This window comes from Dermochelys coriacea, chromosome 1, assembly GCF_009764565.3.
Source record: "Dermochelys coriacea isolate rDerCor1 chromosome 1, rDerCor1.pri.v4, whole genome shotgun sequence".
Classification (NCBI taxonomy): domain Eukaryota; kingdom Metazoa; phylum Chordata; order Testudines; family Dermochelyidae; genus Dermochelys; species Dermochelys coriacea.
The window spans coordinates 59,465,337-59,493,332 of record NC_050068.2 but is presented as its reverse complement, the minus strand read 5'-3'; the positions used below and the strand labels follow the sequence as shown (position 1 = coordinate 59,493,332).

The window sequence follows — 27,996 nt, the reverse complement described above, 5'->3', positions numbered from 1 at the left end:
AGGCTCACCCCCAGCTGCAGTGTAGACATACCCTAAGGCTCTAACCCCGGAAACACCCTACCTACGTGGTTAACTTTAATCATGTGAGTAGTCCTATTGAATTGAATGGGACTATTTACAACCTTAAAGTTAAGCACACACATACGTGTTTTCAGGATTGGGGCCTAAGCCATCACCTCCAGGTGAACAAGCTCATCCAGAGGAGAAAGCTGAAGTTTGGGTTGTTACTTTTGCTGTAGCTGATCAGTGTTTTTCATACCTTGATGTCTGTGCTGAAGTTATTGATTTTATTGCACCCAGCATTCTCCAGGTGATAGTTAGCCCACCTCAGCAGCAGTTCCTCTGGGGATAATTTCATCAGATCCTCTAGACTCTCTCCTTCACGCAGAAGGGCAATCAGAGCTGGGCAAGCACAAAATTGAAAGAAAAATAAACACCATGCACAGGAATATCTATGCTCTTAACTTATCCTTCTTAACTGCCTTTACTGAGCAAGGGCCTGATCCTTCTCCCACTGAAGAAAATGCGGGAGATCAGTGTGTTTATATATTTGAGAGGCTCAAGTAAAACGAAAGCTGTCACTTGAGCCTGCAGTTATTTTATTTTTAAGGATTTAATTTGATGTTAGAGATGTTACAGCCATTTTGCTCTGTTCTGGGCAGTGCTTTGCATAACTGCAGCATCACAGAATTGTAAATCCAGCTTCCTCCTGCAGTGCTCAAATAAAAAATGTTATTCTACTGGCAGAGTTACATTTTGGCTTTTTAATTTTGTTTTTCTATTTCACATGCCATACATTCTCAAATGTGTTTGGTTTTCATTTTATGTTAAGGAGCTACATTTTACATAGACAAAAAATACAACACAATGTATTAGAGCATTGTTCATTCACAAGTGACACAGAATGCTTTCCAGCTTTTTACACACTAAACATGCAAAGAAAAGTAACATCTGTAGCTTACAATGTATTGTCTCATGTATGTAACATCTACAGATGTGGCCAGGCAGCGGTGAAGCGGGGTACAAAGGCTAAGCTTCAGGAAGAATGAAGAGCATTAGTATGGAGAGCAAGGCAGTTTAGAAAGTAGGGAATGAATAGTCCAGCAGTTCCCAGCTGTGGTTTATGGATCACTGATAGTCCCTGGAGCAATGGCTGGTGATTTACAGAGCTGGCTAGTCACTAGGGGCTGGCTCCCTCCTTGTTTCCAGCTGTTTCTACAAGTGGCCAGGTTCTTCATTGCCAGGAGAGCCTGGAGGCCTTTAAAAACAGCTGGGAACAAGGAAGAGGAGTGAGCTTTTCTGCCTTTTCTAGATACCATCACTATATATAATAAGTGAAAGAGAGGAAAATGGAGCCATTCTCTGCAACTGGAGAGGTCAGTGGGGTTGCCAGCCCTCAGCAGGACAGCAGTGTGCAGGGGAGAATGAAGAAGACGAGCAATATGTTCAAGGGAGACGGCAGAGGCGGTGGTGGTGGGGTTATAAGAAGTGCTGGTGACTGGGCAGCACATCCAGGGGAGAAGGGAAAGAAGCAGCAGGAAAAAATGTGGTTGGAGAGCAGTGTGCGTGTCATACTGAGGCAAGTTCACAGAGAATTTTTAAGAGAAGGGAGATTTGGCCCTGGATTCTATGAAGTACAGGGAACCAGCAAGGCTTCCTGCATGTAGCATGATGTGTTCCTGATTCCAGGTGTAGGTAAGGAGACAAGGATGCACATTTTGGTTGGACTGAAAATTTGGGGCCTCTGGGCTTATGGAGACTAGAACTGGGGGAATCAGAGTAGCGAAGAAGAGAGGCAATGAAGACTTGACTAAGGGCAGGTCTCCACTACAGGGCTAAGTCGACCTAAGTTACACAACTCCAGCTACGTGAATAGTGTAGCTGGAGTCGACGTACCTTAGGTCGATTTGTTGCGATGTCTATACCATGCTGGATCGATGGGAGTACCTTATGCTTCTCATTCCGGTGGAGTACCAGAGTCGACAGGAGAGTGATCGGTGGTCGATTTAGCTGGTAAGACCCACTAAATTGACCCCCGGTGGATCGATCACCGTGCGTCGATTCCCCCAGTAAGTGGAGACAAGCCCTAAGAGTCCACAGGACTCGTTGAAATAACTCTTCTAAAGATGAGAGAGAGCGTGCACCGCATGTACCTTCATTTCTGCTGAGTTCAATGTCGGCAAACAAGCCAATTTTGATAACTTGCCATAAGAGGCCCAAGACCAGGTAAGGTTTCCCCTCTTTTAAGTCTTCAGCCCCAATGTTAACAACATGGCACCCGATGGCTGAGGCAGAGTTTAAGGCAAGGTTCAAATTTTCCTGAAGAAAGAGAGAGAGAGATTTCTTATTATGCAATAACTAAATAGTGGAGGGGAAGGAGGAGGAGAACTAAAGGGGGGTGGTGAGGGGAACTCAATGGAAATACAGTGAGCAAAATTAGGTATAACCCTTTTCAGATCAGGGCCTAGGGTGTGATAGCTTAGAACTCCCAGGAGAAGTCCTGTGCCCTTCTGCAGAACAGGGAACCTCTCCTTTGCAACATTAAAAAGCTTCCATTTCTTTTCCTGAAGCATTACAAGACCTTGGACCTTAAGCCCCACACTTGTCCGTTCTGGATATTGCTCATTCTGGTGTTTACACCGGTGGAATATGGGATGAGGGAGAAAATCCATATTTTGAGGTGTGTGGGGTGGACAAAGGAGCTTCCATATATCAAGGTGGTGGGGTGAAAAGAAGAAACATTTCAGGCAGGTGGCTTTTTTTTTCTTTTCTTTTTTCAAAGGGGCAGTTTGAATCTGCTCAAAAGTTGTGGTTGTTCGAATAAGTCCCTGGGGAGATGGACTAGTGGGCAGAGGGCAGGTGAGGCAGGCAAAGGTGCATGACAAATGCCATTTGTTTTCTGGCTCTGCAATTTATCATATGGATTTCACTACCACGAGTGTGAGAGGTACATTCGATTAGGTAGAAAATACACCGGGACACAAAGTATAAATTGTCATAAACTGAAAAATGTATAGCATTTAAAAAGAATCGCCCTCTCTTTATTTGACAGTTGTAAAAGGGTTAAGTTAAAGCATAAGTTATATTGATTAAATCAAATCTAAATCTGACAGAGATTGATCTGTGCTGCCTCAATAAGATGTGTTGCTGACCAAGAGGATTAAAACTGAAAAAATGTGGACTGCAACACAAAAAACCAATTTAATGGCTTCTAAGCTTACTTGAGCCTGGCTAATGTTTCATTTAATCAGAGTAACTGAAGGCTACAGTGGGTTATGTGTACATTTATAGTAGATATCTATTTATATACTATACAGAGGTACATATATACAGTGTATAGAACAATGTATCTCTCCATACTGGTGTAAGGGAAACAGAATAAACTTGAATTTAGATCTTGGCAGGTAGAATTTTGTTTTCCAGTTTATTTTTAAATAATGAAGGTGTGCACATATGCACGCAATGTACATTACAAAATGAATCCAACATGCCAGTTGAACAGATAAAAATCACAAAAGAAAATGCAAACGCTAAGGGCCCAACAATGTTAACTCAGCCATCTTTCACATATATGGTATTTTTAGGGCACTAGACTGGAACTAAGGAGATGTGGGTTCAGTTTCTGGCTCTGCCACAGAATTCTTTGTGACCATGGGCAAGTCACTTAATCTCAGTGCTCAGGTGTCATTTAGTCAGAGGTGAAAGTAAGCCAGTATGGGTCAGTACAGCGTACCAGTATAAAGTGACTGCCAGGACTGACCTGTACGCAGCTGACATTAAAGCGCTGCTACGACAGCACTTTAAGGACCCTGCTTAAAGCACTGCTGGGGTAGCGCTTTAACGTTGCTGCCCCTTTCCCCACTCCCCAGTCAGGAGCCCTGCTGTAACAAACTTTTATGGACCCTACAGGCAGGGCTGACGACGGGGTGGGTGGTACAAAAGGGTCAGCAACGTTAAAGTGCTGCCACAGCAAAGGACCCTGCTTAAAGCACTGCCACGGCAGTGTTTTAACATTTTTGCCCCCACCTCCACTGCAGCCCTGAGTGGTGCAGGCCAGGCAGCATGGATGGGCTGGCTAGGGGAGGCTGATCCTCTAGCCCCACCCCTTCCACCCGAGGCCCCGCCCCTACCATACCGGTAAGTGTTTACTTTTAGCCCTGCATTTAGTATTCTAGCAGTTAACCCACATTTGAATTTGTCATTGTCTTCATCTCATCCCATCTGTAGTATTCATTAGGTACCTATCACTTAGATCCTCCTAAGATTCATACCCTTGCTTAATTATAAGTACATGAGTAGTCCCATTGACTTCAATGGGATAATTCTCAAGTTCAAAATTAAGCATGGATGTAAATATTGCAGAATTGCAACTGTGTCTGGCTGCATTGTGCAGGGCTATGAAATTTATCGTATTTCACCTAATTAATTACATAACAGCAACTCAGCGTTTATACTTGATGTTTCAGTACCTGTATAGTGAACGGAGTGAGCTTCTTTTTGTTGATTGTTCTTTCATCAATTGTATCTGGCACTGAAAAGTTGATCATTTTACTGTAAATTAAAGAATAAACACAAGTGAGAAATACATAATTATGCCGACACCAAAGTCATTTTGAACCTTCATCATAAAATCATAGAATCGTAGGAGTGAAAAAGACCTGAAGAGGTCATCTAGTCCAGTCCCCTGCACTCAAGACAGGACTAAGTATTATCTATTCTAGACCATCCCTGACAGGTGTTTGTCTAACCTGCTCTTAAAAATCTCCAATGATGGAAATTCCACAACCCCCCTTGGCAATTTATTCCAGTGCTTACCTATCCTGACAGGACATTTTTCGTGATGTCCAACCTAAACCTCCCTTGCTGCAATTTAAGCCCATTGCTTCTTGTCCTATATTCAGAGATTAAGGAGAACAAATTTTTCTCCCTCTTCCTTGTAATAACCTTTTATGTACTTGAAAACTGTTGTCATGTCCCCTCTCAGTCTTCTCTTCTCCAGACTAAACAAACCCCATTTTTTCAATCTTCCTTCATAGGTCATGTTTTCAAGACCTTTAATCATTTTTGTTGCTCTTCTCTGTACTTTCTCCAATTTGTCCACATCTTTCCTGAAATGTGGCACCTGGAACTGGACACAATACTCCAGTTGAGATCTAATCAGTGCAGAGTATGGCATGTTGATCAAATATCTAGAGCCTGAATTGATCACAGGACCTTGCTTAGTGCATTAAAAAGTCCAGGAATACCAGTAGATAGTCTCCCCCCCCGCCCCAGAGACACAGACACACACACACACTGCAATATTTTAGCACAGCTTTTTCCTAACCAGTGGAGGAAGGGAAGGTGACAGGCAGATATATTGAATAGTGGCCAAAAAGAACAATAAAGTAAACCTGTGTGAAATTCAAAATGTTAATTTTGTGGAAAATCATGTCAAAAGATTCACTGTTTCACGTTGCTTTTCACCCTCTACCTCCAAACACTTTATGCAAAATTTGAAAAAATAGCTATTTTCACTGTCTACAACTGCAAACAAATCCTCAGATTTACACACGTTTTTGACACAAAGCCATCTTCACTCAAAAATGAACCAGTCTGTACAAAAATGGCCTCAATTTTGCTCAAAAATAGGCAGACTTCAGCAGAATTTCACGTTCACAATAAAATGTGAAAACCATAATTTTTGCATCATAAATATTTTGCATGCCTCTAGATAGGAACCCCCTAGAAATGCCCTGTCTCAACTTTCTTATTACTATTACAAAACATAGTACATAAGAAAAATAACTACACCTTCATGTGTTTACTGGGCATGATTGACATGGAATTTTCCCTTTGTATCTAACACTATAGTTCTTTCATAGTAAGTTGTAAAGTCTTGGGCTGCTCAGAGTCCTTCACATTTAGGCAGGTTGGTTGTGTTTCAGTATCATTTAATAGAAAAGGTGGAACCATCTCCTGAAGCCCTTACTAAGTTATTCCATTCTTATCTTGAGCAAAATGTCCATTGTGCCAAGTCTTGATCTAAAGTCATCTAAATCTCCAACTAATCCTACATAAGAATTGTATATGAATAAGGACTGAGAGAGAACTTCAGGTTTTGGCCCATGTTGTGTAATGCAGGACATTTCAGATATGCAAATAAGTATATAAAACTCACTGGGTTCTATATTCTGAGGTCCTTACCCAGTTTTTACTCATTTTCTACTCAGACTCACTCCTGTTGGCTTTGTTATTTCTCCCCTGATTCTAATGGACAGAGACAATCACTTTTAACATATAAAATATCTATTTTTCAATGATAAACAATAGTTTGAAAAAACCTTATAATCTCTTAAGAGAAAAGACGTGAGAGAAAGAGAATCACTACAGCCCTGATCCTGCACATGCCTAACTCTAAAGGCAACGCAACTGCTTATGTACTTCGAAGTAAGCACACACATCAGTTTTCACAGGGTCAGGGCCTAACTGTGTAGGGAAACATAGGTGGTATTTACCACAGCACGATGCCATCACCAACCGCCAGGAAGAGGTCATCAGTGTCTGGATTCATTGGGAGCACGTGTCGGCAATCAGGGTCATTCTCTAGGGCTTTGTTAATCCAATTCACAAAGGCATACTTTTCTTCTTCTGCAAGCAAAAGGTCAGATCTATCAATCTGGAGCCTAAAACTTTTGCCAATTCTCTTGACATGAAAATCTCAGTTCTTATTAAAAGTGATTTGGCACCTTTTCTGATACTTATCTATTCCACCTGAGAACCGAACAATTATTTAAAATAAGGGAGGTTGCATTTTTGGCCAAAATACTGCTCTTACTTCTCCTCAGCTTTATTACAGTTTGTCCAAAATATGCCTATTCTAAGTCTCCCTTATCGATATAGCAATATCCTAAGGCTTTTCACACTGACAGTTGCGAAATGATCTCCAAGGGACCATTTAGTTGCAATTACTACCTATATCAATTGATTCTACATACCCGAATAAGAATGTTGGGTTCCAACACTGGACTGTTCTGAAGTTCCACCGATAGCACAAATCCCCTCCTTTTTATTGATTGCTTTTCGAAAGGTTTTAGCCACATCTGTGCTCTTCAGGCCGTGGAATACCTTTCAAAATACATTGAGTGATTTTAAAATTGCAAGCTATAGAACTATGAGCTTTTATGTTGTAAATTCCTTGGGACCATGCTATCCTCTGTCTTTTTCAGAGCTGAAAACAATGTGGGCAATGAATAAATAAATAATCTGTAATACTAACAATTACTTGAATGGGCACTCTGCACAGAAGCAAGAGTTTGCATTTGTGGCTGCCTTAGCAGAATTGGGACCTTACAATTTTTTTATATTTTAACTAATTAATAGGAAGTTAAAGAGTATTAGGAATCTACAGAGTCTTTGTATTCTGGAGACAAGCCCTTAGAAGTTTAAGTGCAATTCTGAAATTTCCATCCTGCAGGAAATTCCAATACTTCAACATTTGTTTTTGTCCCAGTTTGCGGAAACCGCATTTACCACTGAAAAATCATTTTGACAGAAAATTTCTGACCAGCTCTAGTTTTGAAAGTTAGACTGTTTTTTTCTGAGTTTCTTTTTAGAGGATATTCTCCAAAATAACATTTTACTCACTGCAATAAATTCATCAAAGCTGATTTTTCCATCATTGTTTTGATGTCCCGTGGCCATCAAATTCTGAGTGATTTCTCTGATTTTATATCCTGGCAGAGGCAGATTGGCTGCTTTGAACAGCTCTGTTAATTCACAACTGCTTATGAAACCATTTCCATCAATGTCTGTAAAGGAAAAAAACAGCTTAATGAACCTGTCTGCACAGAAAAGGTTTTTTTCAGGAAATATGAATTATGTGTAATGATTTTTTAGTTTTATAACAAAAATATAGTAAATTGTTTTTAACAATTGCAGTGACCTTTTCAATCCCAAGGAAAGTTTATAATGACCATGAAACAAAAAAAGAAGGAAGAATATGTATGTTAGTCGGATATATGTTACAGTTGCAGTGCAATATGTGGATGTATTTATAGTTTGAAACTATTAAATTTACACTGAATTAATGGTTTTACAAAATAAACAAAAACAAACTCAAAACCAAAAGTTATTAGCCTTCTCCTACTACATTCTTTTATTAAGGGCTAAAATGAGAGTGTGAGTTAGGCAGAGATTACCCTGTCTGTAGGAGCATTTCTGAAAATACGCAAAATGACTATCCACAAATTGCTCTCAAATGCACAAATTACGCAAATGAGAAAAATTAGTAAACTAATTTTATTTCTCTAATCTCTTTCCATGACAGTATCCTTGCATGTTAGATGTAACAGCTGGCAAATAATAACAGAAGTATGATAATTCCAATATTGTCCCATTCTTTCATTGCTTCTCATTTTGCTTTGGATATTAGTGAGAGTCCTGTACATACATGTTTAGCCCTCAGCAATCCATGGCATCAAAATGCAGAACTCTATGGAATTTAAAACAAAACATTCTACCACAGCCTATTGTGATTTGTAAAGAATTTTTAATGAGGGGATTTATATTTTGAAACTATTTAGATGTCATGTAGACAGATTTTTTCTTTGACATATGAAAATGCTAGCAACTTGTTATTTGTAATAAACTCTCCTATATTCTCAGAATATATATATATATACATATATATTGTCTCAAATGTTGTTTTGTAGTCTTCATTTGCCCAAAGAGAGATTTCAAAGAAGTATATGTTGTGATTTCCTGAGTTGAGCTGGAAATTGACCATGTCATGTGCTGCAAAGCCACATAGGATTTACATTTGAGGCTGCTTCTTAGACACATTAGAGGATTGGACCTAGACAAATTAGAGGATTGGGCCAAAAGAAATCTGATGAGGTTCAACAAGGACAAGTGCAGAGTCCTGCACTTAGCGTGGAAGAATCCCATGCACCGCTACAGACTAGGGACTGAGCGTCTAGGCAGCAGTTCTGCAGAAAAGGACCTAGGGGTTACAGTGGACAAGAAGCTGGATATGAGTCAACAGTGTGTCCTTCTTGCCAAGAAGGCTAATGGCATTTTGGGCTGTATAAGTAGGAGCATTGCCAGCAGATCGAGGGACATGATCACTCCCCTCTATTTGGCATTGGTAAGACCTCATCTGGAGTACTGTATCCAGTTTTGGGCCCCACATTACAAGAAGGATGTGGAAAAATTGGAAAGCGTCCAGCGAAGGGCAACAAAAATGATTAGTTTCAGAGTAGCAGCCGTGTTAGTCTGTATTCGCAAAAAGAAAAGGAGTACATGTGGCACCTTAGAGACGAACAAATTTATTTGAGCATAAGCTTTCGTGAGCTACAGCTCACTTCATTGGATGCATCCGATGAAGTGAGCTGTAGCTCACGAAAGCTTATGCTCAAAAAAATGATTAGGGGACTGGAGCACATGATTTATGAGGAGAGGCTAAGGGAATTGGCATTATTTAGTCTGCAGAAGAGAAGAATGAGGGGGAATTTGATAGCTGCTTTCAATGACCTGAAAGGGGGTTCCAAAGAGGAGGGATCTAGACTGTTCTAAGTGGTACCAGATGACAGAACAAGGAGTAATGGCCTCAAGTTGCAGTGGGGGAGGTTTAGGTTGGATATTAGGAAAAACTTTTTCACTAGGAAGGTAGTGAAGCACTGGAATGGGTTACCTAGGGAGGCGGTGGAATCTCCTTCCTTTGAGGTTTTTAGGGTCAGGCTTGACAAAGCCCTGGGATGGCTGGGATGATTTAGTTGGGGATTGGTCCTGCTTTGACTATGACCTCCTGAGGTCCCTTCCAACCCTGATATTTTATGATTCTATGCTTCTTAGCAACAAAAAAAGTATGGATTAATATGGGATTGTGAAAAGTGTCCTTTCAATGTCTGTTTCACAATGGAAACAGAAACTAGTAGAGAGAAGAGGACGTAGAGAGAGGATCAGGAGTGAGAAAGGGAAAATGCTTCGTAGCAATGAAAGGACTTAATGGCTGAGAATAAGTGAGCTGTGAGAGTCAGAAATGCATATTCTTAGAATCAGGGGAGAAAGATTGTCCAGTGTAAGTAGAGAAAAACAGAATGGGGCTTAAAAGTAGAAAAGGGGATATGAATTTAAAAACACAGTAGAGCACAAAAGGATCGAGGAAAAGGGGCTGTACATTTGAGGGTTTTTTCATTTGCCTTTATTTCAGTTTCCCTAGAGAATGTATTATGTTATATCAAAAATCCTTGTTTTGTCTTCTCAGTAATTTGCCTTGAATAAATGTTTGGGTGAAAATGCTTTAAAATACTTCATGTTTTCAAATTATTTCATAAAACCTGTTTCGCAACCTTCTGCTGTCTTCATCCAGCAAAGGAATGCCAATACTGTACTTCCAGAAAGCTACGGCAGGCTAAAGTGGTTTTATTTGAAAAGGACTGCAGTTGAATGAACATTACTTCAATAGTTTCCATTTCACAGTATGACAGTACTGAAGCATGGCTCGTTAACTGAAGCTGGCCAGTACAGAGGGATACAATACAACTTTACCTAGTGTCGTATGTTACATGCTAACTGTACTCACCGACTTTGTTGAAAGCCTCTCTTAAGTCTGTCATCTCTTCCTCTGAGATGTGTGTTGTTGATGCCATTTTTACTTCTTTGAATCACAAGTCTGCAGAAAAATGCATGTTATTAGTTTCTGCCTTTTATTTTAAGAGTCAGAAGTTCAAAGGAATTTCATTTAGAAGTTAGAATGAACAGCATGATACGCAGTCACTGCATCATTCTTCATAATTTACAACATGGTTTCCATCTGTATCCAGGAGTGTAACTAAGAGGTAACCTTTTTTGATCCTATAGATCGGGGTGGCCAACCTGTGGCTCCGGAGCCACATGTGGCTCCTTGTATAGGCACTGACTCTGGGGCTGGAGCTACAGGTACCAACTTTCCAATGTGCCAGGGGGTCTCACTGCTCAACCCCTGGCTCTGCCACAGGCCATGCCGGCACTCCACCCCTTCTGGCCCCCTCCCCTGAAACTACCGTGCCCTCGCTCATCCCACTGCCCCTCAGAGCCTCCTGCACGCCACGAAACAGCTGATCGGGAGGTGCGGGGAGAGAGGGGGAGGCGCTGATCGGCGCAGCTGCCGGTGGGAACAGGGTGTGGGGAGCTCACTGGGGGCTCCTGACATATTACTGTGGCTCTTTGGCAATGTACACTGGTAAATTCTGGCTCCTTCTCAGTGTCAGGTTGGCCACCCCTGCTATAGATGTAAATCTACATTGATTTGTTACCAAACTGTGCTGTTTTGATAAGTCCTGCCCAAAATGCTTGTCAAGGCTGGTGAATACTTTTGATACCTAAATCCCATCCTCACTTGCCTTAATTACTCTGTGGAGGGACAGAACAGAATTATGCTGGACACTCAGGAATCCCCAAAGCCATCCTGCAAGTCGGGGTCAGCATGGCTCAGGGTGTTTGGGGGCAAACACATGATTGGGAGCACTTGGCTGCTGCTGCCATGGGGGGCAGCTTGGATCAGCAGTTAGCAAATGCTTCACATTGCAGCATACGTCCTCAGGGCCTGCTTGGGTCTTCCAGCTAGCAGAACACGTATCCCTTGGAGTGGGATACACTGGCAGGTGTCGTAACAGGGCCCTTCATCTTCGTGCTCTCCTCAGTTCGCGGTTCAAACTGTAGTTCTATTTTTTATGGGCACACTGAGGAAGAAAGAGGCATTTTGTGCCCTCTCCCTCTCAGTACACCCATGCAACACAAAGAAGGATTAGGTTCTGTACGCGACTGTGCCTTCGCTCTGATGTCATTGAGAATGCTGCACAGAGGGGGAAGAGTCAGTTCCACTTGTGACAGATGCTTGTCACATCACTGCATGCACTGCTGAAGGGTGCTCCCATACCATGGCAATGGGAGTGAGATTGTCCTGCCTGGCCCCTGTCTTATCTATTTATAGTGTAAGCTCTTTGGGGCAGAGACTCTCTACCGTTCTAGCTTTGTATGGTACCTAGCACAACGGGGCCCCACTTTTGGTTGGTCCTTAGGCACTAGTGAGATAAATACGATTTACAAAATAATAAAAGGACTAGACTAGACTAGAATACTACATGGGCCCTAGTTAGAGGGTTTGAGGGTGGCTGCTGCAGTTGCAGTGCCCTTATTTAGGAAAGAATGAAAAGAGAATGCACTAAAACTACTTCAGACCTAAAAAACCCCCATAACTTCAGTGAGAAGGCCCAGATTGCAAACATTTGTATCGTTTTGTAAAAGATATTCAGGGTAGATTTGAAAAATGGAAATGATTAACACATTTGCTAGAATAATTTGAGTATAACAGTTAAGCACCATTTATCTGGATTTCAGGTTTAATGCCTTCCTGAATTTATGCATTGATATATAATGTCAGTAAGTGTGGCGTAGAAGGAGAACTCTTTATGGAAATGGATTAAAAATAAGTCAAAAGCAATACATTGTGGTGGGTTCTTTCATCCTGTCTGTCCCTACAGTAGCACAGTTTAGCTGCCTAATCTCTGCAAGCTCTGGATCAGAACTAAAAGACTTCTTCATCAGGAGAGAAAGCTGGTTCATCTTGCTCAGACTTTCTTGAAGCATTGCCATAGAGAAGAATAACACAAGACATAAATAAGATTCATCCAATGAAGTGAGCTGTAGCTCACGAAAGCTTATGCTCTAATAAATTTGTTAGTCTCTAAGGTGCCACAAGTAGTCCTTTTCTTTTTGCGAATACAGACTAACATGGCTGCTACTCTGAAACCTATAAATAAGATTGTAATCTTTTTTAAGGCAGGGACTGTGTGTCTGTGTTTGTATAAGTACTTCGTAAAATTGGGCCTCCAGGTGCTATGTAAAACAAATAATATTTTTAGCAGTTTTAAGAAGTATTACTTTTAGGGACCTACTGGAGAGGAAATCATGGAGAAGACTTATTAGGGCATCTCATTAATCCATTTTCCAATGCAGGATTATACTGTCCAGTCTAGATCCTTTATCAAGCAAAAGGATGTCTAACACTGCTTCAGGAAGATTATTCTACAGTACAATAGATACTGTAAACAACAATAATAGCACATACAGACTATCACACAATTAAGTTACAGATATTGGGTCAAATTCACCACCTGCATAAATGGTCCCATTGAAACCAATGGACATATGCTGGTGGAGAATTTGGTCCATGAAGTACAATGCAACCTGATAATAATGGCCAACAAAGGCACAGGTTTCACTGTTATTAATCCTCACATATCCCTGTGAGGTCAATGTTATCAGACCCATTTTACGGATGGGGAAACTGAGCAGAAAAGTTAAATGTTTTGCCCAAGGCTACAGAGTCAGTGTCAGAGCTGAGATTGGAACTGCCAAGGTGCTGCGGTATTCATACCACTGAAGTACCCTGATGTCTCCTCCCATCTAGCACACACACATTAGTTGGAATTATTCTATAGTCTCAGTCTAACTGTACCTTTTAATTTCACCCAATTAATCCTAGTACCTAATATCCGCTTGTGCCACCAACTTCAATGGAGTTACTCCCTATTTACCCTGGAGATCAAAATTGGATCCTCAAATTCTGATTTTGTCAGTTAACCCTAAACTGCCATCGGCACAACTCTATCGTGGGACTTTGCAAGTCACATAACTGTTTAAGTTGTAAAGTTGGGCACCTTAGTACCTCCTCACAGGTACATAATATCCACATAATATCAACAGCAAAGTCCCCAGTGGAACACCGCTCCTACACTGTTTCAAGATTACCTTTAACCCCAATTTGGCAAGAGATTGCAGTAAAGGGAGTGAAAGAACTAAGTCTTTATTTTTAATACTTATAGACTCATATTTGGCCAGATTTGCTCAGAAAAGTCAGTGAAGGTACATTGGAAGAACTGAGAGCAGAATCTTGTCCAGAAAATTTTGAGAGTAAGAAAAACAAATTTTGTTAATGTCAATGTAATTTATTTTGGAAAGATGGTGCTTGAGAGTCTGATTTGTTGGGGTTGCCAAGGGAGTTTTCCTGTGTATTAATTTATACTTACGACTTGCTATCACTTTTCTGAAATTATCTGAGGTGGTTAAATCAAATGCACTGAGAAACAGAGAGCTGTTAAGGGCCAGGTGCCTCATGTACCTTAACCAATAGGTAGGGTTGCCATGGTGTCCAGTTTTCGACCAGAACATCTGGTCAAAAAGGGACACTGGCGGCTCCAGTCAGCACCACTGACCGGGCTGGTAAAAGTCTGGTTGGTGGTGCAACCTGGTTGGCAATCTCCCTGCTCGGCTCCTGGAAGTGGCAACATGTCCCTCAGCTCCTAGGCCCCGGGGCGGCCACAGGGGCTCTGCACACTGCCCCTGCCCTGAGCACCAGCTCTGCACCTCCCATTGGCCAGGAACTGCGGCCAATAGGAGCTGCGGGGGCTGCTCCTGCAGGGAGGGGCAGCACGCGGAGCCACTTGGCCGCATCTCTGCCTAGGACCCGAGGGACATGTCGCTGCCTCCAGGAGCCACCTGGGGTAATCACTGCCCAGAGCCCACACCCCAAACCCACTCCCACACCCCAACCCCCTGCCCCAGCTTGGAACCCCTCCTGTACCCAAACTCCCTCCCGGAGCCAACACCCCACACTCCCTCCTGCACCCCAACCTTCTGGCCCAGCCTGGAGCCCCCTCCCACACACCAAACCCCTTGGCCTCACCCCCCAGTCCAGAGCCCCCTCCTGCACGCCAATTTCCTAATTCCCAGCCCCAGCCCAGAGCCTTCACCCCCAGCTGGAGCCCATACCCCCTCCCACACCCCGATCCCCTGCCCCTGCCCTGAGCCTCTTTCCACACTCCAAAACCCTCGCCCACCCTCCAGCCCAGAGCCCCCTCTTGCACCACAAATCTGAGCCCCCTCATACACCCAAACTCCTTCTCAGAGCCAGGAATATTCCTGGTGCCCAGGCACCACGAGTCCACAGAATTCGTTGCCCATGGATGCATCTGAAGAAGTTGTTTTTTTAACCATGAAAGCTTATGCCCAAATAAATCTGTTAGTCTTTAAGGTGCCAACGGACTCCTCGTTGTTGGGATTTTTTTTTTTTTGGAGATTTAAGGAGGGGTTGTTGTGACTTGAACTGTGGAAAAGAAAATAGCATTAGCAGCAGTTGTTTTGGATTGAGGGGAGAGGGGAGAGGCAGGGGTGCCAGGAAGGACAAGTTTAATCAAAGTGAAGAATGAGCAAGGTATGGTCAAGGGTTATAGCAGAATAAATGTCAGATTTGGGGGCCATTATAGACAATGAAAAGAGAGGACTTAGCAAAAACTTGAATGCCAAGGAAGGAGCAGACGACGACCAATATGCCAGAGAGATGGGGAAAATAGTGGAATTGTCAACAGCGAGAAAGAGGCAGAAGTAAATGAAAACAGATTAAAAGGAGAGGTACAAAGCTGCATTTTGGATAGATTGAATTTAAGATTGTAGTGGGACATCCAGACTGTGTGTAATTTTGCTCTGGGGTCTTGTCTTTTATTTACCTGCAAAGCACCACTGACACCAATGTTGCAGTATAGGAGCAAAGTGTGCAAATGCATTCTTGCTCCATCTTCTTAACCATATCTGAATGTTGTTTTCTGTGTTTCTTTATTTAAAAAAATATTCTCATCCTGTGTGCTGAGAATGCTGACAAAATTACACTGAAATAGCTTCTGTAAAGCCACTACCCTTATTGTTGTATATTTAAAATAATACAACCGTGTAATTTGTCTGGTTTTTAGTTGACCTCATCCTCAAAAGGAACAGCTATATCATGGATGTTTTAAGAGATCTAATGACAAACTATTTTCTGCCTAGGACATAAATGGAAGAACAAAAACAACAGTCTCAAAACTGAGGAATGAAATGTCGCCACTAAATTGGTGCACTTCAGAATTAATGTTCTTTCATTTTTTCTGATTATGAGGCCATAGTTAAAAAATCTGAAAAGTATTGTAATCTCATGAATTATTACATATTACTCAGCAAAGTAAGTGTGCACTCAGTGTGTAATATAAATGATAAATAGTAAAATCATTAAATACTGAATGCTTTCACAATTTGTACTAAATTAGTTACTAGAAGCTTCATAAGTTTTATAAGCTCCATTTTGCGGTTTCTCACAGGCACTAGAATTAAAACTGTGAAGATATATCAAGGCACCTTAAGTAAAGTTGCACTTTTTCTCCAGAGAAAAATGGCAAATTTTATGTGGCAACATTACATTTCATGAACACGTATTTGGATAGTTATTATCAACTCAGCAATGACTTAAAGTGCTGGAATAGCTGAAGAAATAAAGATTTTCCACACACCCATTGGGGCACTACCTTGTTAATAGTATTTTTTTTCTAGAGTATTGTGGGGAACTGGGAGGGGAGAATTGGGTGTGTCCCTTGTCCCATAACTTTTCAGCTCCCCCAGCCACCCTCTTCTAAATGGCTTATTCTCACTTACGCTGCTGGAACAAGAAGCATGTCATCCCCGCGAAACAGAGCATTTAGAACAGCAGAGGAAAAGCACAAGACAGAGCTCTCCCCTTCCCCAACAACACAGTACTATTTACTCGGGCAGAGCTGGGTCCCTTTAATGCCTTTTTTTCTTTACTCTTCCTTGCCCTATCCAAGCTGTCAGTTATCTGAAACCAGATTTCTTTGTGCAGGATTTTTCATCAGGATTATAGAATAGTTTTCCACTTTTCTGAATTAGCATTTCTTTCTGATCAATTTTAAGGAGAGTTTTTGACCCAAAATACATCAGGAAAATTCTCCTTACCTACAGCACATCTGGGCAATGAGATAAGCAACAGCAAATGAGAAGGAGCCTCCAGGAAGTAAAAAGGAGTTCTGCATCTTCTGATGTACCCCAAGTGTGCTTGAATATCACAAAGGTATACGGGAATAGGCAAGGGTGCTGGAACAATTTTTATAGTGGGGGTGCTGAGAGCCGTTGAGCCAAACTGTAAATATATATATACATATATATAATGGAATGGAAACCACTTCAAGCCAGGGCTTGTGGGAGCATCACCACCAACCCTATTTCCAACACCTATGGGAGTAGTTGGTATCTTTGGGAGATTTTCCTCACTAAATCCTTCCTCCAGTCAATGTTTCTTAAATCCCCCTCCTCATCCATCTGCACGTAACTGATGGTGATCAGAATGTCTCTGCTAGGACATTCTTCTCCTGGAATATTTCTCTATCTCTCAATGGAGACTAGCACTCACAGTCTCCATGGTTTTGCCCATATGTCCTCTGACCGAGCTACAGCCCCCATGCAAAGGCATCCTGGTCAGACTATGTGTCCAACTACTATATTTTGTACGGCATTTATGTTTTTGGGCCGTAGACATTTTTGACAAGTAGTCTTGCGGGGAGGGAACATAATATTTTCTTCCTTTTTTGCTCTCACGCACAAGGAGAGAGAAAAAGAGAAATTATTCAGTTGATCTCATGCAAAAAGAAGAATCAATGCTATAAACCACAACATTGTGGCTTAAAAGTTGCTCAACTTTAGTCTTCCGTTCACTGGCCAAAAAAGAAAAAAAAAAGCCCTAACTTCTTTAAAATCAACATCCATAAAGGCACTAAATGGAGAGAGAAAAATAATGTTGCTGATGCTCAGCAAAACATATTTAATGCTGTTACAGCATAGTCTAAAATTTCCTCTCTCTCACTCCTCAGGACACATTTTATATTCTATTTTTGTTATTTTAAGCTGTAATATACATACAACCCTAGATTTTCTAGTGTTGTCAGAGGTAAATTGCACTTCTCTGTGCCAAAAAGGAAACCCCAGGATGGATTCAGAGCCCGGGAGGACAGGCAGTGTTAGCATTCCCTCAGAGTTTCTGCCAGAGTCGGGGCAGGATTAATTTATAGGTGGGGGGTCTAAAGGAATCTAGCTGACAGCAATGCCTTAGACAGCTAGATAGAGCCATCAATGCTCCTCAGTGCTAATCTACAACACTCCTACTTTTTCAGTCTGGAGGTTCTTGAACAGACTGGCGATCCTTCCCATTTGTTTGGTGGTTCAGTTATGTGGTTTAATGATTTTTCCCTAGCAGTCTAAGGCAAAATTTGAAAATTTGAATCATCTCCCAAGGTGAAAGGACCACTGCAGCACCTAGTCTGACAGTGGTTATTTATCGTCACAGAATCATAGAAATGTAGGACTGGAAGGAACCTCAATAGATCATCTAGTCCAGTCCCCTATGCTCAGGGTGGGACTAAATAATAAATACCTGACAGGTGTTTGTCTAACCTGGTCTTAAAAACCTCCAATGACGGAGATTCCATAACCTCCCTGGGCAATTTGTCCTAGTGCTTAACTTATCTGACAGTTAGGAAGTTTTTCCTAATGCCCAACCTAAACCTCCCTTGCTGCCATTTAAGCCCTTTGCTTCTTGTCCTATCCTCAGAGGTTAAGGAGAACAATTTTCTCCCTCCTCCTTGTAACAGCCTTTCATGTACTGGAAAATTGTTATCATGTCCCCTCTCAGCCTTCTTTTCCAGCCTAAACAAACCCTATTTTTTCAATCTTCCCTCATAGGTCACGTTTTCTAGACCTTCAGTCATTTTTGTTGCTCTTCTTTGGACTTTTACCAATTTGTCCACATCTTTCCAGAAATGTGGCGCCCAGAACTGGACACAATACTCCAGCTAAGGCCTTATCAGCGTGGAGTAGAGTGGAAGAATTACTTCTCAGGTATTGATTACAACAGTCTTGCTAATACATCCCTGAATGATGCTTGCTTTTCTTGCAACAGTGTTACACTGTTGGCTCATATTTAGCTTGTGGTCCACTATGACCCCCAGATCCCTTTTCACAATACTCCTTCTTAGGCCACTGTGGTTGACTGCATTAGGAAACATCAACAATTTCTGAACAAAATATCAAATTAAAATGTAATTCTTAGTAAAATGACTTCCAAAATTGCTGAAGGGCATAGACTAACTAACGTATTTTGAATATGCTGCATTTAAGAAAATGCTCTTTTTCTAGGTATATATTCTTTGATCTGACACCATGGATGTCTGACCCACCCGTTCAACATAAGGAGGGGGAGATATGCGTATGGAGGATCCCCTCTACACACATGTGGCCCTGAGATTTCACCAAAATGATCAAAACTCCATTTGTCAACAATCCATCTGCATCCCTAAAGAAGTAGCCTCATTTGTAATTTGTTTTTAAGATTATCTTCACTTGATGTTCACAGGAACTAGTGGACAAATTCTGAATTAAGACAAACTCCCCTTGATGTCAGTGGACTTTTGCCCAAATGAGGACTAAAGACTACAGGATTTGGCCATTAGGTTTGTGTCACATTATCCAAGATTTTGTATCTTAGTTAATATATATTTGTTATTCTTTCCTGAAATTTTAGTGTCACGTATTTAGAACCTGACATCTCATTTAATTTATGATTTGGAAATCAAAGTCATCCAGAGACATAATGTTACACTGCCAATGTTTAATTAAACTTGAATTAACTTCCTGGTGAATCCACATCTGCCTGGCTGAGGGTGGCAGGAAAGTCTATGGAAATTATGGAATGGAAGGATCAGCAGAAAGGTCCTTGTTTATGCAAACATCACCTGAATGCTCAGAAGAGATAAAGCCACCAGGAGAATCCAGAGACTTGGAACACACAATAAATTTAGAGTCTAAATCAAAGCCGATTCAAGTCAATGGCAATACTTTAACTGACTTAAATGCACATTGGCTGGGGCTTTTAAAAAGCAAGTTTTATTCTGGGGCCGTCCCACTTTTTTTTTTTTGAGCAGAAATCCCTGTTGAAATTAGTGATAAGTTCTGCCTTAAAATTGATAACCCAATATGGCTCCCATTATCGGGGAAGGGACAGCACAGTGAAATTAGATAGATAATAGGTTAGATTGTATGACTTCCTAACAAGCAACAATTTTAAGCCGTATCAGCAAAAGTAAATCAACTAGAAAATGTTGGCCTTTTTCAAACCACTGGAACTAAAATTAAAACTACGCCACCACATCAATCCACTCTTATTCTCCCAACACTTTCAAATGGATCAAACACAGACAATAACTCCGATAGAAATCGAACGAACGGCAATATACCAGAATAATACACCACATATACTCCCAAAGGTTTATAGAAATAATCTGCACTAGACTGGAGAATGATTCATGATGTTACTGATCCTATGCTCTTGCTTCTGTGACCACAGGCTTCCTGTGCAGTTAAACTGTTAGAGTGCGCATTGAGGATGGGTGCACAGAAAAATAACAGGTGCTGTAAGCATACCAGAAATCTAATGCTGTGGTCCAAATTACCAGGCAGGGTGAGATCCAACTCAAACTGAAAGGAAAGATTTTTTGTAAAATTACCTTGTTTGAAAGCTGTAAAAAAATAAGTAGAAGCAGGTTGGAGTGTGCCTAGGAAAACCCTCCTTTCTGATCCGAAGAGCAACTTGTCAACCTTTGGCATATGACCCCAATGAAGGAAGTGACTAGAGTGATCAAACCTCCTCTGGCAGTGAGATAGATTTTGTCTTTATAAGGAAATAGTACTTACTTTGGGCAAATCCCCTCCCCCCCATCACCTGATTACTCACATAGCAAGTCATACTGAAATGTAGAGTTCTTCCACTTCCTCTTTATGTCTCCTTTAAAAGCATCTCTCTTTCTCTCTCTCTCCTGTCTTTCTCTCTCTATATATATACGTACACTGATACACACACACTATTTATGCCTCTTCTTTTTCTAAATTAAGCAATTATAGTTTCAGGTCACAGTTCACAGTCACACTAAGGCTCAATATAAAAGGTGCTTTAAAGTGGGTATGAATGTAATTTACACCTGCTTTAATCCACCTCTACATTGCCAGAGTACTGAATAGGGGCCTTAAAGTAATTGAAAATTAGGCACTTGATATGTAAAAATGAATCTTCAATACTATGGGAACTTGGGGTGAAATCTTGGTCCCATGGAAGTCAATGGCAAAACTTCCATTAATTTCTATGGGGCCGAGATTTCACCCTTTCTCTTTTGACTCTTTTGAGCAGTTTTTCTTTCTGTTTTAAGTTCAGTGAGGTTACTGCTGGGGAGGAAAAAAGACCCTTAATCAAAAACAAATAGAGCACTAGCCATCAGACAAACTGAATAACTGGACCACCCTACACCTGAAGATGTAGAGTGCTTTGGAACCCCCCACACCTGAATTATAAACCCCCTAGTTAAGATCCCATCACTGATGCAAATACAGCGATTGGGGGTGGATGTTATCATATGAAGGAATGGTATTACAGTGAAACTTGCACAGGGGTTCTCTCCGCAGTAGGCAACCTTCTGTTTTAGGAGACCACCCCAATTCATGGGAAATGATTGCCTAGGAAGGAGTACTGAGGAAACGGATCTAGTGGTCATAGTGGACCATAAGCTACTTATGAGTCAACAGTGTAACACTGTTGCAAAAAAAGCGAACATCATTCTGGGATGTATTAGCAGGTGTGTTGTAAGCAAGACATGAGAAGTAATTCTTCCGCTCTACTCAGCCCTGATTAGGCCTCAACTGAAGTATTGTGTCCAGTTCTGGGCATCACATTTCAGGAAAGATGTGGACAAACTGGAGAAAGTCCAGAGAAGAACAACAAAAATGATTAAAAGTCTAGAAAACATGACCTATGAGGGAAGAATGAAAAAATGGGGTTTGTTTAGTCTGGAGAAGAGAAGACTGAAAGGGGACATGATAACATTTTCAAATACATAAAAGGATGTTACAAGGAGGAGGGAGAAAAGTTGTTCTTCTTAAACTCTGAGGATTGGACAAGAAGCAATGGGCTTAAATTGCAGCAAGGGAGGTTTATATTGGACATTAGGAAAAAATTCATAGCTGTCAGGGTGGTTAAGCACTGGAATAAATTGCCTATGGAGGTTGTGGAATCTCCGTCATTGGAGATTTTTAAGAGCAGGTTAGACAAACCCCGTCAGGGGTGGTCTAGATAATACTTAGTCCTGCCATGAGTGCAGGGGACTGGACTAGATGAGCTCTCGAGGTCCCTTCCAGTCCTATGATTCTATGAATCCTACTCAACTGTTATGAGTAGATTACCTCTTATAAGCAACAGATTTCTGGTGGTCCCTGATGTGATTGTGTAATCATCAAAAAAAGTATTAGAAATGACTGGAACGCAGCAAACACTCATCAGAGATCTTATGAAAAAGAAAGATTAGATTTGCAGGGCACATTTTGTGACGTTCAGCAGCTGATACATATTTACAAGCACTGGAAGGGAAAGTTAATGACAGTTAATGAAGAAAATGAAACAGAAAAAGAAGATCATGGATGGATAATGTGGTATCTTGGCTATAGCCAAAAAGAGATGAGCAGAGAATCAAACAGCATGGGCTACAATTAGTTGCAAACCTCCAGTAGTGGAGATGACGAGGAAGATGTGGCTGCTGAAGGCAGGTTTCATTGTATATAATACCTGATTTTGCTTAGCATTTATTTCGTATTTTTCATTTTTAAAGTGTTTTGCAGACATGAATTAATCCTCATGGTCTTCCTGTGATGTATATAAGTATTACTATCCCCATATCCCAGATAGGGAACCCGAAGCAGAGAAGTTAAGGGACTCATTCAAAGCCACATAGTGCTAGAGCTGGGATTAGAATGCAGGAATTCCTAGAGCCCAGCCCTATGTTCAGAACACCATCTCGTTTCATGTGCTATGACTGCAGCTTGCTACTTATTAGTACTAGTTATGGGACAAAACTGGAACCTTATTGTACTGGCCCTTTGCACAGGTACACAAACAGTGAGTCCAATGTCCCCCATCTCAAACACTGGTCAATTCTATAGACAGTAGTCTAGATGAGGTCACCCCAGGGAATTTAGATAATGACATTATAATATTTTCTGTATTCTTCATCGAATTCCCGATGCATCTCAACATCTTGTTGAGTGTGTTTTTGTTTGTTTTGTTTTTACCACAGCTCTGCATTAAGCAGAGATTTTCATTGACTGTCTACAGTGACACCCAGGTCCCTTACCTGAGTTGATAGTCAATTGAGAACCTTATAAAGTGTAGGAGTAGCTAATTATTTTCCCTCCAGTAGTCATTACTTTGTATTTAACAACACCGAGCTTCATTAGCCATCAAGTAGCCCATTCATCTACCATCCATTCATTCTTGTTTAGGTGTCTCTGAAGCTCCTCCCAGTCCTCTCTAATCCTGACTAAAATAAATAACTTTGTATCATCTGCAAATTTTGCTACTTAACTACTCACCCCTCTTTCAAGATCATTAATAAATATATTAAACAACACAGCATCTCAAATGGTGTCTTTTCATGTCTAACCTCTCAGCACTGACATTGTCCCCCACCTATCTGCCCAATGCACAGCCACTCTTCTGTGCCTGTTAATCAGATAAGGCCATTCCAACTCAGAATCCCTTTGCTTCCCTTTGCATGCTGCATTGAGTAGGAACTTCTCATCCTCTCCCTCAACTCCACCTCCACCCGATAGATCTGGGACCTTGTCTCTCACTACATCCTTTAGCAATCTTTCCCTTCTCCCAGGGTTGATCCCCTGTTCATTTTTGTAAGAGGGCATACTAGCCATTTAAGGTTGGTGGGGGAAGTCTTTGGAGACAGTATGATCCTGTTCCAGATTTTGTCTGGAACTAGACAAACCTGTGGGACAGGGGATGTAGATGATGAGCAGGAGGAAGTGGTGTTGTCGCTGTAGTTAGGCACAAAATCCCAGGCTGCTCCCTTTGTTTAGGGCCTCGGACGAGAGTTCCAGTGCCAGAGTGGGCTGGAACTCCTCTCACCCCTTAGTGCTGAGGGTCAAACTGGGGCTGTGAGCTTCCACCCAGCCAATCTCCCTGGGACAATTCAGTGCACTAGCAAGGCCAGATGAGGAGGGGGTTGGGTATAAAAGCAGCTTCCTTCTACAGTATTACCAACCCTAAAAGTCAAAAATTGAGTCAGATGCCAGTAAGTCATGAGATTGGTCTACAATTCATGAAGTGGTTGGTTTTAGTAAAGATGATGTTGTGGTTTTGGTGTGTTTGTTGATTTCAAACTCCCCCTGCCCATCCCTGATGTGTGTATGGCAACTACAGTTTGCCTACTATCCCAAATTCACAGAATAAAGTGAATCTGAACCCCAGTGCAGGAGTTCCTGCTGGCTGCCTGAAGGTTCAGAGCTTCCAGCCTCCCACCCAGACCCAACACTCTAAGCCATTCATTCTGTGCCTTCCTGCCCCACATCTGCCCATCCCCTGCTTACAAATTAATTATGGACTACCTATCCCCCATATCAGTTCTGCCCTCAGCCCTATATCTGTCCATGTCCTGCCCACCAATTGCACCATCCATCCCACATATCATTTTTGCCCCTTAGCATATTTCTGCTCCAAACACAAGGGTCCTTCATCCTTCTCTCCCAAGCCTTGGGGGGCAGCTGCAATGGGCTCCTCTTCTCCCTCTTCCTAGGCTTGGTGTGGTAGGGAAGAACTGGAGGGAACGGGCACAGAGCAAATTGATCCATTATTCACTTCCCCCCCACCCCCCGAGATGCTTGGCTCTTTCAGCCATCCCCTCCTCCCCTCAAATGGTGTCAGCTGCTTCCTCCCTCCTCTCCCCAAAACCTTTTCTGGGCTCATGATGGGAGGGAGAAGAGCTCCGCCTGGCTCCTAAAGCAGCCCTGATTGGTTGCTCTATACCAGAAGGCAGCCAGTGCAGAAGGCAGCCAATCAGAGGGGGCTGGCCCTGGTCAGGACTGGAAATGGGTGAAGGCTGGCACCTCTGGCATCCTCCAGAGGTTGGCTTCAGCAGTAGCCCTCACCATGTTCCTGGTGATAAAACCACCAGTGATGCCAGCGCTGGTTCCTGTGGGATCCGGAAAGGCTCCGCCCAGCTGAGGCACCTGTCTCAGGAGGGGTGAGCTGCCCATTGCTGCTTGACATGGTTACTGTTTCAAAAAGCTTCAAGGCAGACCCCTCTGGGAAGGGAGCATGGGCCAGGGGGAGGAAGGGAGGAAGGGCTGGGGAAGTAAAGCCCCCTTGTTTGCATTTCTGGAAGAGAACTGCATAGGTATCACCTGTTTGTTTCGCCTGCTACAGTTTCCTACTCCCATCTCTACACCTTTTTCTGGGCTTCTCCCTTCCACACTCTCCCCCCCGCCCCGCCATGGAATGATTTCCCCATGCCCAGTCTTGGCTTACAAAGCCCCTTGCTCTCTTTATTCAAATCCCTCCTCACCTCTGCTGAAAAATCCCCATTGAGTGAGTGGGACCTGTTTTACCAGAGAGCATGCAGCGGGGGTCTTCTAGGAGCAGAGTCGGTGCACAAACACAGATCGTCTGTGCAAATGGCTCTGGCCTCCTGTTCACCCTTCCTAGGATCCCCTCTTCTATAACAATACAATTGCCAACTAACTCTTTCATGGGAGCCTAACAAAGTTTTCCTTCCCCATTCCATGCCCCCATGCTCTTTGGGGCATGGACTAGCTGGGGTCCCCTCTAAGGATGTTGGGGGAGTCAACTATATTATTCTTGATTCAGTCAGCATTGATTTAGGTGGGGGAATTCCAGTGGGGTTTAGGGAAGAGACAATACTTCAGAAAACAGCTAACCTCGTTCCACAGCATGGATCATGATCATAAATGAACCCCAGTAGGGGGCTTCTGCCAGTTTGGAGGAAACTGGAAGCAATGCTAAGGAGACTGAACTTCCACCTTCTGCACTGCCTGCTTGAGTCCATCAAATTTTCATTCTCTCTGCCCATGGAAGCAATGGGGATCATTTGGACCTGACCTCTCATGAGTTTTGGGGATTTGCTTTGTTTGGGGGTGACCATTTGGCCTGTTCTCCAAGGGGCCTGTTCTCCAATCTCTGCCTGCCTTCACTTCCCCAACTCTAACAAGGTGAAGTGGGGAGGGGTGTCTCTATGAGTTCAATGGGAATTGAATCAGGACCTTATTCAGTGAGAGCCTGCTGCTGCTCCCATTGAAGTCAGTGGATAAAATTTTCAAAAGCAACTAGCAATTTAGGTGCCTCAGTCCCATTTTCAAAGGTAATGTGGGCACTTAGGCACCTAAATCTCATTGCAAGTCAATAGGACTTAGACTTCTAAGTGCTCAAGTCATTTTTGAAAATAGGACGTAGATTCCTAAATCACTAGTTGCGTTTGAAAATCTTACCCAGAGGCAAAAATCCAATTGACATCAAGAGAACTATAACCTGACTTAAAAGGAACAAGCAGCCTCATTGATTCCCTGTGAACAATTCTAATTTTTGGGATGAGGGCAGGGGGAGAACGGGTGTATAAGAACGTGAAAAATGATTTTACAAGAGTGTAAAATCAAAGCAATGATAAGTAAGTGAAATAAAAGATACACTTCAATGCAAATTTAATAGGCCATATTCTACTATCTGTAATTAAGCAGATCCTTGCACTGGTTGCAATAGGGAGTTCTGAGTAAATATGACTGATACAATATGAGCCCCTTTTAGGTACAGCTAGGTGGAAGTAGGCCAGTTTAGAGGAGTCTCTGCCTACTATTAAGTGAAACAGAACAGCTGTAGTGTATCTTTTTTTGTTAGACAACTAGCCTCTTGGCACTCTACTTATACAACTAAGGTAAAATAGTGGCTGTGAAATACAGAAGTGCTTATTTTGGCTGTAATGAAATTTTTTTTAATCTTGCTGGATCACACTATGTCTCAAATAGAGTCTTATGCTGAATGCACAAATATTTCCAAAAGGGCATGAGTTACACCAGTGGTTCACAAACAGTTTTATAGTGATGCCAACATTCATGATTTTATCACAAGTCTCATGAAAACTGGTGTATCTCTTAAAGCCTGAGTTCCTGGAGACGAGTGATTATGTAAGAATCTCAGCTTTCATTTTTTAAAAAGTACGTTTCAAACCCTCATGACTATGGGGAAAAGCATGAAAATGTGACCTCAGCGGCTCAAGTGGCTAAAGACTAAAAAAAATCCTATAAGAAGGGAAATAAGGACAATCTGGGGAATCAAAGACCAGTCAGCTTAACTTCTGTACCCAGAAAGATAATGGAGCAAATAATTAAGCAATCAATTTGCAAACATCTAGAAGATAATATGATAAGTAACAGTCAGCATGGATTTGTCAAGAACAATTCATGTCAAACTAACCTGATAGCTTTCTTTGACAGGGTAACAAGCTTTGTGGATAGGATGGAAGCAGTACACATGGTATATCTTGACTTTAGTGAAGCTTTTGATACTGTCTCGCATGACCTTCTCATAAACAAACTAGGGAAATGCAACCTAGATGGAGCTACTACAAGGTGGGTGCAGAACGAGTCCCAGAGAGTAGTTATCAATGATTCACAGACATGCTGATAGGGCATAATGAGTGGGGTCCCGCAGGGATCAGTTCTGGGTCCAGTTCTGTTCAATATCTTCATCAATTATTTAGATAATGGCATAGAGAGTATACTTATAAAGTTTGTGGATGATAACAAGCTGGGAGGGATTGTAAGTGCTTTGGAGGATAGGATTAAAATTCAAAATGATCTGGACAAACTGGAGAAATGATCTGAAATAAATAGTATGAAATTCAATAAGGACAAATACCAAGTACTCCACTTAGGAAGGAACAATCAGTTGCACACATACAAAATGGGAAATGACTAACTAGAAAGGAGTACTGTGGAAAGAGATCTGGGGGTCATAGTGGATCACAAGTTAAATACGATTCAACAGTGTAACACTGTTGCAAAAAAAGCAAACATCATTCTGGGATCAGATTTCAGAGTATTACATTCTGGGATGTAATAGCAGGAATGTTGTAAGCAAGACCTCAGAAGTAATTCTTCCACTCTTCTCCGCTCTGATTAGGCTTCAACTGGAGTATTGTGTCCAGTTCTGGGCACCACACTTCAGGAAAGATGTGGACAAATTGGAAAAAGCTCTAACAGTGC

The 27,996-nt window shown here is 41.9% G+C and overlaps 1 protein-coding gene across 7 annotated transcripts in view; it reads right to left on the bottom strand.

Annotated features, from left to right (window-relative positions):
* LCP1 (lymphocyte cytosolic protein 1) overlaps positions 1 to 27,996 on the bottom strand; it is a 62,358-nt gene that overhangs the window by 14,164 nt on the left and 20,198 nt on the right. For 6 of the 7 annotated variants that reach the window (XM_043500668.1, XM_038387096.2, XM_038387097.2 and 3 more), the window contains 7 exons: positions 10,565 to 10,654; positions 7,627 to 7,790; positions 6,978 to 7,107; positions 6,498 to 6,630; positions 4,470 to 4,551; positions 2,154 to 2,319; positions 260 to 402 (listed from right to left, as the gene is read on the bottom strand). In XM_043500668.1, coding sequence (XP_043356603.1) covers positions 260 to 402; positions 2,154 to 2,319; positions 4,470 to 4,551; positions 6,498 to 6,630; positions 6,978 to 7,107; positions 7,627 to 7,790; positions 10,565 to 10,631 — 885 coding nt within the window. In that variant the 5' untranslated portion in view covers positions 10,632 to 10,654. Of the gene's footprint in view, positions 1 to 259; positions 403 to 2,153; positions 2,320 to 4,469; positions 4,552 to 6,497; positions 6,631 to 6,977; positions 7,108 to 7,626; positions 7,791 to 10,564; positions 10,655 to 20,399; positions 20,731 to 27,996 lie in introns of those variants that run through there. The other variant, XM_038387095.2, reaches the window with a different exon arrangement.